Genomic DNA, 16,315 nt, shown 5'->3' on the forward strand with positions numbered 1-16,315 from the left:
TTTCCTGCCCTAGCCAGCAGGTAGGCTTCCCAGGCACAGCTCACTGTCACCATGGTGATGGTTTCCAGCCCTCCCCAAAACAGTCAGTTTAAGGCTAATTTGGATAAGTCTGCACTAGCTGCAGACATTTTAGTGACTGCAGCGGAGATACAATCGTAGCAATGAAGGGCTTTCAGAAGGATTTCAAAATATCCAAGTAATCTTTATATTAAAAGTCTGCTGGCACCATTTCCACTGATGGAAGAAGGACAGGTGCAGGGGGAGTACAGGGGTGGGCAACTTTCTTGAGGAAAAGCAAAATGCAGGGGAGTGCTGCAAGCAGCCCAGATTGCTTGTGACTGATTTAATACAATGGCACAGACAAAACCACAATGATGAGGAATTTGTGTCCTCAAATTTTTCTTTATATTCCACTGTTTACATAGGTGTAGAGCTTAATATGAAAAGAACCAATTTCCTTATCTTTTGGGCAGCACAGATGAGCTTAATTTTCCTGGTTTTTTATTAATTCCTTATAGTAATATAAAAACAAGGTAACTCATTTATATACAAAGCAAATTAAAAGACACAAATTAAACAGTTGACACAAACTATTATTCAATTTATCTGCATCTGAATTTCTTTCCACATTACCTTCTCCAGTCCTGGAATTAGTACATGAAAGCATCAAGTAACAGCGTCCTCTCATTCCCTTATCTGCTACACACCTCCTTTGTACTCATTGCAGCACTACGATATCTCAATAGCATGAAAAATCACTTGACACTGCATTTATTCAGGCTGCACTCCCTTGGAAATAAATAATTCAACACTGGCTATCCTATAAACACCCCCATCGCAATCCCCCAGTAACCACAAGGATAAGCTGCTTTAATTGAAGCAGAGAACGTGGTCTGTATTATAACTGTATTATAATGTCTCTTAAGAGGTTCCCTTAACAACTGTAACTGACTGCTTAAGTAAGGTGTTGTCTCTCTTCAGAGTAAAATATTTTTAAATAAAGATTACTTGTAAGTGCATTTCCTTTCAGAGATTATACAGCCAGATCAATCACTGTGGCCATGCCCATTGACACTAACCCAGAAGGCAGTGTTGCTGCTTTCTCTTTAATGGGTAATAGCGCACCAAAGACACCTTCCTTTACCCTGTTAACAGGTCCAAATTAATCTTAAGGCTTTGAAGAATGAAAGCTGCTTGGCAGTGTTTCCAAGGGGTCAATCTTCTCTACACTGGACTTACAAAAATAAACCCTCTTCCTCAAAAGACCGATTGCTTGCATACCCCATCTCAACTAGAATTAAGTGAAGAAAAGAGGAGGTGCCATTACACTCTGAAGAGCTGCTCCTAAAACTGAGTGTCAAACATGAGCTGTGTACTACAGGGAATTAATCCATAGCAGCTGATACACTTTTCAAATTACATCCTTACTTATTGCCTACCTTCAATTTGTAGATGCAGTTGAGAAATTAATTAAATAATCTCCATGGAAATTCCTGATGCAGTGTTTGAATGTGTTCTAAAATCCTGAAAAAAATGTAGAAAGAGATCTAAAGGATGATGATACTATAAAAGAACTGGATTAGGTACTTGAATACTACCCCTCAATGATTAAGAACCAAGAAAATACCAAGGTTTATCTTAAGGCTAGAACAAAAATTTGTAACTCTCCTACCAGTTAAAAGAAGAACGTGAGGTAAATGTCAGCTGAAACACAGATGGGCTCTCCCACAAAACCAGATTTTGCTGTTATGTGGTTTGTTTAGACATCATGACTAGTTAATGGAGTTACTAAGTTGCACTTCATGAACCTTACCTTTGCTACTACTTGAATGTCTTCATTTCTATACTCTCAAATTTTAACTGCATGGAAAATTGCTACAGCTGTACATTGATTTTGTGCCCATTTATTTTTAATGTAGTAATTTTTTTTCATATTATAATTAACAATTAGGTTCCTATTGTGCCTATGCAGTTTTATATTTGGACCTTATTTGGGAAATCAGTCAACAGGCTGAATTTTACAACTAGAGGGTGCTGGTGGACCATAATGTGAGATGGTATGCAAAACTCTTGATGACCTTCAGTAGAAAGAAGAAAAATAAAAGAAATCAATTATTACTGCTCAGTAGGACACGCTAATATATTTCAAGGTAATACAAAAACTGCAATATTATCTAGTGGAAGTAAAAAGAAAATTAATACTTTATAGCTGATGCTTGGTTTAATTTTAAATTTAGTTTCAAATTTGCTGTTAAACTTCGCTTCTGTCCTTAGTTTTTTGCTGTAATGAATAAAAAACCCTTATCTGAACAATATGCATTCCTTTTGCTTCCCTTTGTGTGAGTCGGAAAGCAAATACAGTGTATTATTGATTAAGTGCTTTATGATAAAACACAAAAGCTGTCAAGTAAGCAGGAAAGCAAGAAGGAACAAAGATTAATTTAACAATAAAATCTATAATTGAGATTTTACAGATAGAATGTGGACATTAATTACAGATAAATCATTTAGTAAGAGTTATAACAAGAAAATTATCTTCCAAAATTCATATAATTTCCAACACAAGGTAATTATTTTTTTGCCTTCCAGTACTGTAAGAAAAAATACAAGTATGAGAATAAATAATGTCTATAAATATACCATTCTGTATGTATAAAAGTTCTCCCTCCCATCCTTCCTCTCTTCTAATTAATCCTTATTGCTTCTTAAAATCTCTTACAATTTTGCAATTACCTTCAACTAACAGAAATATTAAAACTTTGAACTAGTCCTTAAATATACCATTTCCCTCAGCCCCCATTCAATACAGCTCAATAACATCTGGGATTTCTCATCCATTTCCTTGGATCAGAAAGAAATCCGAAGGACAAACTGTGGCCATTTGGTAGAGTGGCTGCCTGAAACCTCCATGAGACAGTGGCCAGGAATCTGGTGGAGCACATTAGACCAGACTGTCAAGAGCAGATCTCTTCCACCCAAACATGAGTCTTGCAGCCAGCCTGTTAATCACAAAGTGGCAATGATTTGAAAAAGCTCTGGGCGTGAAGGTTCACCAGATGTCCAGTGAAGCCAGTGTGGCATGCCATTGCTCTTCTTACATTCCCACTTTTGACCTTTTAGTTGTGCAGGATGGCTGTATGTGGACAATATTCTCTTTGTGGGCAACTCCCAAGTGATCCAACAGTCCATTGTGGCCTGCATTACCTCAACACATCCTGGACGTGCCAGAAATGTAGCACAACAAGTGGGATTGTTTCTTTCCACACTATGGAAGGCTTCATGTATTTAAACCAGTCCTTTCCTAGCCTATGAGGGGCCAACAGTCCAGATTTCCTTTCATGAACTGCAAAGTTAGTGAGAGGTGTTTTATTTTCATATTGTATCTAGTTGTGGTGCCCCATCCCTACCAGCAGAGATATGTATGGCACATTCTCATGGGCTGAGGCCAAGTCCCTGTTCTCAGGAAACATGCTCTACTCACATGCCCACCTCATGCAGCTTTCTTGTGGCCACATTTCTTCTCATGACTCACCCTTATGAAGGGATGCACGCTGGCATCCATGGAAACCACAGCTCCTGCCCTAAGCACACCAAGGAGCTCATGCTAAGGCAGTCTCCATGCCACAGAGTTTCCTCTGGAAAACGGAAAACTATCTCCTATCAGAACTATTTCATCCATAGGACTTTATTCTCCAAAACGTAGGAGCCAGATCAATGAGCTGGTGAGGGCAGCCATAAATTAACACATAGGCACACCAGGGCTCATGAGAGCCTCAGCCCCTTACACCTTAGGACTCATTTTCACTCCTACTGGTGGCTACATGCTGGCTAGCACACAAACAGAAAAGGTATAATTATTGGTAAAAATGGGATTTCATCTTGACAACTGGTTTGTTTAAAATTAAAGCTTTCAAGGGGATAAACAAAACAAATCAAGTAAGTATCCAATGCAACAAAAAAAATGTTGTAACTTACATACTGCAGGCTTGCCAGATGCTATAGAAGCTGAGCCAGAGGACAAAGTAATGTAAAAATGTATAAAAAACCTGATACTGAGCTGCATCTTGTGATGCCTCTCCAAAACTCCTGATACCTTTAGTCTAGAAAGTGGCCCATTTGTTTTTATGTACTGTATCTAGATTGTGCCTAAAGAAACAGCAGTTGAAATTTGCCCCAATGTCTTATTGCCAGCATATTCTAACACACTTAACTGTGCCTGCTTCATGGACACAGTTGTTGGGGTTTTTTTCCTAAATGAACTGATTTTACGAAATTAGTAGTTCTCTGATCTTTATTTTTCCACCTAGACAAGATCTGCTTACTTGATGCTGCCTTCACTTACAAAGTCTATATAATAATAATTACACCTTAGCTTTTTCTTCAACAGTGCCAGCTGAAATTATACAAGAACAAGATGTTTGGTGGGTGTTTCTTTTTCCTCTGGAAGTTCAGCAGAAAAGCTGTTAAATACTACATATACTAGAATACTGATTTTAATAATACTCAACGTGCACATCAGTTTCATTGTCAGAAACACTTTAAATTTCTGTATGTTACTAATAACTGAAGAGCGTTATTCAGCTTTATAATATAGTAGGCATCGTCCTTCATATATATTCCTAAAGCAGGATGTATGCTGTACATTTATATACAAAGTTGGTCAGAGCACAGACATTGCAGTGTCATGCTTTCATTCAAATTTCAGACGCCATATGTTCAGTACAATCGCACGGCATCAAGATGCAACATATTGCTTTGCAAATGCAAATAATTTCACACAGTGGCCTTCATGACTGGGAAGGGATAATGAAATGGGTTATATTTTACACATATGAAAAAATAAATAAAAAATTTATCATAAATATATGGACCAGTATATGACGTTGAAGAACAAGAAGCAAAAAGGAAACAGTGCTCTTGCATAAAGATCAATTCTTTTTGCTGCTGATGGAATGACAGGCTTGGGAGGAGGAGGCTTCTTGTTGTTCTTGGCTTGAGATTTCCCGAGCCCATTGTTGACTTCAATGGGCTTCCCATAACAGTCATAATTTGATAATTCAAAATCCCTTGGCAAGCTTCCAACGATGCTGAAATCATTGGATCTCAGATCAGATTTCGAAGTGCAAACTTTTTTGCATCTGGTCTCACCAACCTATGAAATAAAGAGTGAGGGGAATCATGATCGACTCACCACAACTCATTAGCAAACTTCATGCAGCTGCTAAAGAACACTGCAAACAAACATATAGGAAATTACTTGTTGATAGGGATACATTACATCAGACTAATTTGTGGAATAGTTATGTTATAAAGTACTTAAGGATGATCAGTCAATCATATCAACTAATCCAAACATTCATAATTTTGTAATTTTTCATGCACAAGGTGCCTCATGCTCTGCAATCTGCTATAGTTAGACTCCTTCATTTTAAAATTATAGAAGGGGAGAGAACACTTTTGTGAGGAGTATTTTTAGATATTGCTTCTGTACTGATGAACCTGCAAGCCTGATACTATTCAATAACTTGCATTTTTCTGAGCTCCAAAACCCATAATCAGAACTGACCCTAAAATTCAATGTTTGATGCAATTAATTCAGGTTGTTCTGGTTCCAAAGAGTTATCAGGTTAGAATCCTATACCTCATCCTAGTGTGACCAACTTGCATGGTAAGAAGCATTTTTTTGTACCTGTGGAGCTTAGTGCCTCTCTAAAGACAGGTAATACAGATGTAACACTGTTCTCAGCACTGCAGAAATGTTTAACTGGAAAATCTAAATCCAACAACAGAATTCCTATGTTTCCTATAGCTCCTTTAATGCTCTTGGGGGTCAAGCAGTACTTTTTTTCTGTGAGGACAAAAGGTTTTTCCAAAATCTTCCTTTACTTGAATTTTATAAAGTTTTTATTTCAGATTCAACAATCTACAATCAACATATTCAACAATCTCTAGGAGAACCAACTCCACACTGTTCAGGGAGCTTGAAGTGATTTAGAGACCACTTGCAAGGCACTGTGCTTTGTGACTTCAGTAAACCTCTCCCAAACTTTCACTTCAATTGGACTACTCAGGAAAGCAGAGAAAAAAAAAAAAAAAAAAAAAAAAAAAAAAAAAAAAAAGAATAAATAAGAATTCAGTCTATGAATTTGTTCACATATATAACCTGAGTGTTAGTTAAAAAAATGCTAGTTCACTATACCCATATGCAACTAACATTGTTTCATTAAGGTTTCCCGGAGCCATTGGTCCACTAAAACTCAGTTATTCCAAAAGCTGCCCATCCCTTCTCCCCATTAGCCTGTCCCTCCTCCACAAGACCCTCAGGTATTTTACCCTCAGCTCTCTCCACCACTGTTTTTCTGCATGTTTTCGCTGATAGTTTGGGATATTTGCATGGTCATATTTTGTAACTACTAAAACAATAATAATAGTGTAATAAAACACAGTACCACGTTTATTGATGAATGAAAAACATTCTGTAGAATATTATTAGCATCTCTATGACAGTGACAACTTTTCCTGCATGGAAGAAACTGAGGCCATCAGGAAGAGACTTAAACTTTGAGTGGGGCTTTTACTCCCGTTATTGACAAAGCTGATTCTAGTGCAAGGTGGAAGAGTAGCATGGCACTATTCCTTCTGAAAAAAGTGGAAACACCTTCCCAAATTTGCCAGGGTTCTATTTCTTATGAAATCAGTACATTTTGAAACCAATGCATTAAATGGAGGAGCAGGTTTGTCCTAGTTCCAGTCAGGAGAGGGATAACTTTTGCAGTAGCCAGGAGGAGGCACGGCCAGGGCACAGAAGTTATTCTGTATTGTCTCCTGTCATTGCAAGGACTGGGATTCTCTTCTGGTCGACAAAACATGCAGAGGGAGCCATCCAGTATTATCTATTGTCAGAGGCTTTTTCTGTATGAATCATTTATTTTCTTACACCTTTTGTTATTCATATTATTGCTGTTAACTGCTCATTTTCTTGTCTCATTGCCATTTTCAGTAAATTTTTATCTCAATCCATGATCTTTACCTTTTGTGTCTCCACTTGGAGCAAGGAGGTGGAGCAGTGTGTGGTTTTAGTGGGAGTACTAAATTGGAGAATACAATTCCTAAACCACCACAAAATCGAAATTCTAGGTTATAAAAAAGAAAAACAAGGTAGGTGTGCCCTGATGGTACGACAAAACTATACATACAAATTTCTTGCAACTGTCTCCCAGTCCTCAAAGACCTGGCAGCCTAGGACATGTTCATTACTGGAGCAGCAGGGGCAAACTGTCTAGTAAGGTGGTGACTAGGACACAGATAAACATGGTTATATGACCCTGGGTGACAGGATGCTATTGTTCACCAATCTGAGACATTCCTTCTAATCAAATCACACCCAGTGACAAAGGTAATAAAGATATAAGGCAGATCCTTGTGCAATGAAAAGCGAACTTGCAGGACTGGGGTGCATGTTAACTGAAGAGTCATTGGAATATTAGATTTTTTCCATGGTCAAATTTAGCAAGATTTAGTAAGGCTACTACAAGAAATAGAATCCTGTATGAAATTATAGGCCTCCTTTTGGATTTGCAAACTTGTAGTCCATTCCTCATACTACCAGCAATATCTTGTAAAATTCAGTGACACTAATTGTAGCCTAAGTTCTCTCATTTGTGGCACAGAATACTCCTGATCCAACTGCAGTATCTAGAGTGCTCCCCTAAAGGCTGTTACAAGTCGGTTCTCATTTCCATTCAGGACTGAGAATGGATTCTAGGTCACCTCTGCCTTATAAGCAGAGAACTGTTCACAGCATGTTCACACAGAGCTCTGCTTAGTTCAGTGTCAGCTGGAGTACTGATTTATCAGGGTGACACAATTTTCCTTGTATGAGCAACCTGGCCCAAATTTTTCTTTAATAAGCATATGTTACTTTTGAAAATAATTTCATCTATTTCCTTGGCTTTACAAATCTGACATTCTTCTATTTACTACACTCAGCTGCTGCCTAAACATATTTTTAAAATTTTTCTCATATAGCTCTTCAACTCTTCAATGATTCTATTATTTTAATCTAAATCACTCCAGTTGACCTACAGCTTTCCCTAAACAATGTGAGGTAATATAAAATATATATGATTATTATGATTATCTGCTTTTTATTTATTTTATCTTGCTTTGTGCTAGAAGCTTAACAATAATCATAAAAATGCCTCTGCTTCTCCTCACTTCCCATATTTACTGTAGAAAAAACTTATCAAAGGCTACAGTAACCTCTTCTGTACAAAAAAAAAAAAAAATCTTAGCACTTGATTTTAGAGTACTACACTGAAGATGTGTAAAGAAAAGCAAAATGTTAAATTTTATATCTTTTTTACTTTATCCTGACACAGAAAATATTTGATATCATTTGCCTTATCCTTCCCCAGTATCATGAGCTGTGGGCCAGACTCAACCACAGGATGCTTCCACCAGATTTATGGCTTTTCCCCAGCAGGGGATGGGGAGCAGCTGTTTGGGAAGGCAAGGCTTCTGGGATAGTGTAGGGACACCCTGCATTCCCGAGCGAGCTGGGCAGCCACTCCTTGTCCCTCTGGCATGGATTTAGGGGGACCAAGGAGAGCACAACTCTTGGGGCTTGGCCCTAAATGCAGAACTAGTTCCCTGTTTTTTTCAGGGACTACTTTGTCTAGGTTTGTTAGGATGCACAGAACTCTTGTCGGAAGTACCTAAAAATGCCTCCTAGAATCCATAAGGCCCCTTGTGATGATCCTTTCTCACCTTTTAAAAAAATCAGGCTGACTGGTGCTCACTGCCAAGCTCAGCATCTGCTGCTGCTCCAGAGCTGGAGCACATGGGCCTCTGCAAAATACCTTTGGTCGCAGAATCAGGGGAATAATGGGACAAGAAAATGGGGAAAGAGATGAAAGAATAAGTGCTGCCTATGCATGCAGGCTGGCACGGAGGAGCAACTAACTCCCCAACTCTGCCTCTGCTGCTTCTGGTGCTCCTTCTCACTTTCCACATTTACTGCCCAAACTAGTTACACTAGATTTTCCTTTAAAAATATCCAGGATGGAGAATTTTTTCCATGACCTTGTTCCTCAGAAACATATGTACTTTATTTCTAATCTGAATATATTTGGCTTCATTATTCAGACATGAGGCATGACTATAGTTAGTCTGATTAATTTCTGGTACACAGAGTTGGTAACAAATCTAATCTCAATTTTGCATAATTCAGATGATGTAACCAGGCTGATATACAAAGCCAAGAAAAATGTTCTCAGAGTGTTTCTTACTTTTGCATCATTGCCTCTGTCAACTTAATTGACAATACTTAAAAAAGTTTTATTCCATTTGATTAAATCAAAAAACACAGAGATCAAATTTAATTTCACTGACCCCTTTATTAGCTAACATGGGGCTGAATTATGAGTAATATTAAAGATAATTAATACTTACAAACAATAATTATTAGTCAGCACCCTGTAAGCTATGCAAAATTTCTCACTGATTGATGTCAGGCTTATAATTATTCATGTTATGCCACTTAGCTTTTAAAAGTACTGGCACGAAGTTAGCTTCTTGCTGTATTTTGAAACCTTCCCAGATTTAAAGGATTTCTTAAAAAGTCAGCATTAATGCTCAACAGCACTCACAGACCAGCTCTGCAAAAAAAAAAAAAAATCTAGATGCAACTTAAGCTGAAATCTTGATTGTAAAATATCTAACTTTAATTGTTACTGTTTAATATTCTCATCAGCTACTGTGAATGAGAGCTATTTCAGCCACAGATTGATTATATCTGGCTTTTCCCCAGACACAGAGTAGAATATTTGTTCAACGCTTTTCCCTTTTCAGTTAATTCTTGATACTTACAGCACCTCTACCTAGTATAGTACCATTATTCTTCTTACAAGGTTTTGTATCTTTGCTGTATATGCAAAGTAACTTCCTGTTGCCCTCAGTTATGCTAAGGATATATCTCTTTTCTTACTTACACAATTATTTTATTAAGTTCAGCTTATATTAATTGCAATCACCTCCCATTTGCCAGTAAGAAGAGAAATGAGTGAAGCTGATCTGCCATGCAGATCTGTCCCCAGTGCTTCCAGTTCTCTAAGGGGCTTCCATACAAGACCAAGGAGGAGTTTTTTAACAAGCTCTGTTATTCCTCTCTCTTGCACTAGTTTTGTGCTCTTCTCTTGTCATAATGACAGATGTAGATCATCAATAAGGTAATGACTGTTTAGCATTAATCTGTATATACACTGAGTATATTTTCTGGAGCAGCTCAGCAGGAATATGCTACAACATTCCAAATATTCCTTGCAATGTACAGGACAAAAACTATTAATCCATAAATTATCACACTATTATGGCACAACTGAGGTTGGCAGGGACCTCTGGAGATCATCTAGTCCAACCCCCTGCTCAAAGCAGACTGCTCAGGGCCTTTTTACAGTCATGTTTTGAATTATTTCCAAGGATGAATATGGGAGTCACTGGAGCAGAAAGTACCTACTGTGTACCTGAAATGCTGTCAGGAGGTATTAAAACAGGCTGCAGCCTGTGGTTTTGTGGACAAGGTAAAATGTAAGCTGGGTTTTTGGTGGTTCTACAATAAAAAAATTGAGTCTGGAGTGCCACTTGAGGGGAAAAAACCTGGGAAGACTAGGTCACCATAGGTCACCACCAGTGGCCAAGTACATTATAATTCAGTAGAGGTGAACATAATCCATCTCAGGGTTCAGAGCCTAGATGTGGCTCTGATAAGATAAAGCAAGCAATAGCACCACTTCTTTTTAAAAATAACTGGCATTAGAGCTATTACCACCACTTGCATAGTGCTATTCATCATCTGCCAGAACCATTCTTTTAGCAAATGTTCTCTCCAGTCGTTAGCACATTATCTGTGGGGGACAGCTTCTATAAATGGGCTTGATGAAAATGTGACTTTTCAAATTGAGGGGTGTTTTTATAGTTAACAGTGCAATCTCTCACTATAATCACGTCAGCAATGAAAGCAAAAAAAAAAAAAATTATTCATCTTAAAAACATTTCCCTTTTTGCTTGTTTTTCTCACTGTATGATGTTTCATTGCTAGGAAACACATGCAAACTCCTGCTGAGGATTCCCAATAAAAAGCCAGTGCAAGCAGTTATCACCAGATTGCATAATTTTCTCCTCTGCTTAGAACAGCATCTACTTGCAGCCGCTATGAGCTCAGGGAGCCAAGCTGTATTTTCCCATGGCTTTTTGCCTGTAAGTGCATAGCCACTGCTTCTCCTAGAAAAACACATCAGAAGTGCTTATTTTCTCTACTTTCCCCCACAGATTCAGGGTGATCTTGACAGACAGACCACTTGACTTTAATCAGACAGTCATATTGATAAACCTCTGAGTTTAAAATGGCACTGACATTTCAAGGGATTTTGTTGGAGGGAGCATGACTCATAAAGTTTGGACTTGAGGGGTTGGTGTATGCTAGCAACATGCAGCTTTTACATCATCCAGTTCTCAGGATCTCGTGAAGTAGCTATATGTGTATGGAAGCCTTTCTCCATCTTTGAGTAATTGGAAAATTATGAGCACTCTTTTCACCCTGCCATTTTCACTGACACTGTTGGTGATTATTGGTCATGATCACTGACTATTGACACAGCAACAAAAAAGCTTTTTGCTGAAAGTTTTCAGTGGACCCTTGCAGGTTCTGTTACGGGGTCTCCTAGCCTGCAATTATGAATTACATTAAGCTTTTAATATTTAGGATACACTGAAAAGCTTATCCCTTTACTCCATAAAAATGGAACAATGGCTGCTTGTATTTTTAGGGATTATCATGAAGTTTTGTTAAGGTTGTTTTTTACTAAAATCAAATACGCCAAGTCTCCAAACCAGATGCCATTTTAACTTTCACAAATGGAGCAAGCACATGAAAACAAGTTTTTCCATGAAAACTGGAACCATGGATGCCTGATGACCTCATTTGCTTCCCTCTGATCCTCCTCCCACCAAGGATCTCAACCCAGCAATTCCCCTGTACCTTACATGCAACACTGCAAAAGCAGCAAGTGCACAATTTGCTGCCCAGGGAACACAAATTGCTACAGCATCAGGCTCAGGGGCATTTAAAAGTGAAATAAAGTAACTTCTCTTTTTAAATTTGATTCACTGCTAATAACTCACAGATATGTATCAGCATCATTCAGTTAATGTTTCATAATATAAGAGCTTAATTTAGACAGAAGAAACACTTACAAATGGAATTATTCATGCTCTCTGTTTTTCCCCACTTGGAGTTTTCTGCTTCCATGTCTTTTCTCCTGGCTTTACCTTCAAGTCCCATCTGGTCTATCCACTGTTTCAAGCCTAGCTATGCTGACATTTCCAGCTACACCCTCAGTCACTTTTGCCTGAGTATCACCTTCTATGTGGAAAAATAACATCCTTAAACATTTCTATAGGACGTATACTTTTTTCAGGGGCGCAGTTATAAGTCATCCTTTTCTCCTAAAGTGAAAAGTCATCATTTTCTGCAAAAGTTTCACTGGGCCACCTAAGTCTTTCCAGACATTTAGCAAAGTATTTGCTCTTGCCTCCCACACAATCCTACATGTCCCTGATGAGAAACAGCTCCTGAAGTTCTGGGACAGCACTCTGGCCTCTTTTTGTTTCATATTCTTTATGCCTTTCAACATACAGTTTTTTTCCATTACCTCCTTCTTTAATGTTTCTCTCCCTCACATATTTTCCATATGACAAATGCATTCCCTACTTGATCATTACTAGGTCTGTATAGGAGCAATACAAATTTTGTGGGGCAGGCCTATTTTTGGATTAGAAGTCAGAGCTACCATTTACACCTGTTCTGATTTAGGACTTTAGTACAGGCTTTTCCAGGGCCAAGAACTTTCAAAGTACTCCTACACAGTAGCAGGTTCAGAGAGGGCAGATTTATAGCTTTCAAATATATAAAATCTAGCATCACTGTCCTACCACATCCTGATGTCAAATGATTCACTGGTCTGGGACCTTCTTGTATCTCAGCCTGGTCATCATCCCAGAAACTACCGGCCCAGGATCCATTTCCTCTGGTAGCTTGCTTCAAAGAAGGTGGATTAATTCAAGCTGGATCATTAGCCATGACCACTCAGCCACATTACCAACTTTTACAGAAAGAAATACCTATTTCCACTGTGTCTTGGCAAACAATTTTTTGTATATCACTGTATAAAGATCATCAGAAGCTACTGGAATGTTAAAGATCTCTCATTAACAAACTTCTCAGGGGGAAGACCCTGAAAAGTGCAGGTCAAACATGAGAAGCTGAGGCTGACATTTCAAGATCATGGAGGGAAGATGCTCCAAGAGGAGGGTAGACTGAATTCTGAATTTTAAAAATCTTCAGTCTACTGCTAGACACCATTCATGGTGAACATTGCTGAACTTCTTTGGATCGTTCTTTCCCTTCTAAGTCTTAAAACACACTGTATACCAGTGCCTTCTTAAAAAAAATTAAAAGATGAGAGCACAATATAGATGATAATAGATAATTTTGTTTTCCACATGACAATGTCCTGTACCTTAGAGAGTATGCATACCAAGGAGAATCAGAGGGGCTTTATTTTGCATTTTTTTATTTAATTGCAATTAATTGCTATTTAGTAATTGATTTTGTTCACACTGCTGAAAAACTGTAATTTTTTGTTAAACTTGTAATTGATAAAGCTGAACACTTAACACTTTTTAAGTACTGAAATTAGGAAAAATATATTATATGCTGCTCTCCTAGATTTTTGCTACTATTTTGTCAGAAGAAACAGCTGAATTTGGGACCTGCAGATTGCTGAACACAAAATTTACACATTCAGTTCAGGGAAAGCAAAACCACAGCAGAGGCATTTTTTTCTACTCAGTTCTCATGTTGCCTGGGCTTGGGGAATTACTCATGACACAAGTCAAAGCAGTCATGGGGTTACTCTAAGCTGAGACTAGTTGCCTACCAAGACATTTCCCGAAGGTTCTTCTACCAGATGAGAATTATGGTAGCAAAGTGCACTGTTTTGCAATACTTACAGCTCTTCTGGACTAGGGGAAATTAGTTATGGGGCAATCCCAGCTTGATACTAAGAGAGGATTTCAGATATTCTTGGATAAACTACTCCTTCTTTAAAGAAACATTGAAGTCATAGTGTGCCAATATTACCACTTGGATCTAGCCTAATAGCTTTCTTTTATACAACAGAATCGCTGAGTCATTGAAAAGGACAAGCCAAATTCATATATTAAACATGTTGTCTAATAACGTATTTTCTTCTGCACAGTAAATGTCAAGTAAATATCACTTAGGACTGAAGGCAGTTGGACTGGGATGTCTGATAACTCTTGGAGCACAAACAGGGACTTCTAAAATATCACGAATTCAACAACATGATGGAAAACTTTGGCCTGAGTGAAGACGTACACGTCATCTTCAACCATATAGTGAAATCTGACTGATTTACACATAAACTCCATCTGGCAACACAAGAAATGCAGGAAGTGTTTGATACAAACAGACTGGTCTTTTGTCTAAAAATGCCACAACTTCTGGATTCTTGGCTTCATAGGCATGCAATGTAGTGCAGCTGTGGCCATCCCAGGGAAAGCAATAAGTTGGATGTTATTTGAGTATGCTCCCAGCAAATACTGTCTGAGAGTCCTGTCCTCTGAGTAGTTACAGTTTGACAGCTGCTATTTATTATGAGAAAAACTATAAAGTTGCTTGTTACTTTATTTACCTGAAGCAGCAACCTTAAGCAACCAAATATTAAAAGACAAATTTTTCACTTAGAACTTCTGACCCCAAATCACTAGGGACCAATTGGTCAGATTGCTAGCCATTAATTTCCAGCATGTTTTTAATGTCTTGGCCTTTTCCAAGATTAAGCACTATTCAAAATTATTACAAGCAGCATATTCCTGGAATTAGCTTAATAGAGAAGAATGCTGATTTTGCATACAAAGCTTTGCAGCTCCTACCTGTAAAGTGCTGATGTGAACAGGAGTCCCTGTGCCATTTACAGTGTTCTTCTTGGCAGCATTTCCACCCTTCCCTTCAGCTTGTTCTGCCTTGGCAATCTTTGCTTTTTCGGCTTCAATTCTCTTTGGATTGTTTAGCATTACCTGAACCACAGCATATTCCACCAGGGATGCAAACCCAAAGAGAAGGCAAACAATTAGCCAGACATCTAAGGCCTTCACATAAGACACTTTGGGAAGTTCAGCAGCAAGAGTGGTACATTCAGATGCCAAGCTGAGCACTGAGAAAATACCTACAAAAAGAGAAAACCATTTATTGAATAAGAAAATTTCCCTTCAAGGACACTGGCTGTGCTCTTCCTCTGAAACAGACAATAGTGAATAATGTTTTGCAACAGTGAATGGGACTTCACAATGTGATCAGTGCAGCAGGTGTACAAAGTGCACATGCCTTCAGCTAATGAACAAGTTAAACACTTATGTAGGATAGCGCAGTTAATGATGAATTATTAATAATTATTATATTCATTTTATAAACAGAGAAGCAAATCAGTGAGGCTAAACTGGTTGTTACGGTTTCCCTGTCCCATCATACATCACACAGTTGGGAAATGGGCTTTCCAAAGACTTATTGTACAATGTGCATCTAATTCTGGGAAGGTGGAAGAGAAATATTTAACCAAAAGACTCCAAGTCCTTTAAATTAGACTAACATTGTCCCAGAAGCCTAAACTAAATAGCAGGAGCAATTCTCTGAATGAACTGTTCAAAGTGTGATATTCAGACCTTAGATGAAAGGGAAGTTTTTGCTGAAGAGCAAAGCTGTACGAGCAAATCAAAAAGCCTTTGTTCCCAATTCACTGAGAAGATGAAAACGTGGAGGTGACTGAGGGTCTACAATCATTCCCTATTTGAGCTTCCAGGATCTAGAGGAAGCTTTATAGAAAAAGGGCATTTCATGAAGCCCTTATCATGAAAAAAGCCCACATGTGAAAAGGTCACACTCATCATGGATTTCACCAAGCATTTCCCCTAATAAAGCTTCCAAATGTCACCATCAACACAGGATTCATATCACAAGAGACAAAATACAAGCTTGACCCCAAAGAAAGATTTCTCACAGGCTCCTGTGAAAATAGTAGCATGAACAGCTACATTTGGAAAAAGCTAACTTTAGAAATGTCTGTCATGTGGGGAAAACTTAGTTCAATGTCCAAGTTCAGAATGTCCCATTTTGGTTTTATGAATGCGAATGATAAAAATCTTTATTTATAACTGAGAACTTAATGAAATAGAATTG

General features: G+C 38.1%; 1 protein-coding gene across 2 annotated transcripts in view; it reads right to left on the bottom strand.

Annotated features, from left to right (window-relative positions):
- Positions 1–2,436: 2,436 nt before the first annotated feature.
- The window catches only part of GLRB (glycine receptor beta), a 48,677-nt gene continuing 34,798 nt past the window's right edge, over positions 2,437–16,315 (bottom strand). For both annotated transcript variants that reach the window (XM_083862176.1, XM_083862175.1), the window contains 2 exons: positions 15,016–15,308; positions 2,437–5,152 (listed from right to left, as the gene is read on the bottom strand). In XM_083862176.1, the coding sequence (XP_083718302.1) occupies positions 4,856–5,152; positions 15,016–15,308 (590 nt within the window). In that variant the 3' untranslated portion in view covers positions 2,437–4,855. The remainder of the gene's footprint in view (positions 5,153–15,015; positions 15,309–16,315) is intronic.

Source organism: Zosterops lateralis (genome assembly GCF_965231275.1).
Source record: "Zosterops lateralis genome assembly, chromosome: 5".
Lineage (NCBI taxonomy): Eukaryota > Metazoa > Chordata > Aves > Passeriformes > Zosteropidae > Zosterops > Zosterops lateralis.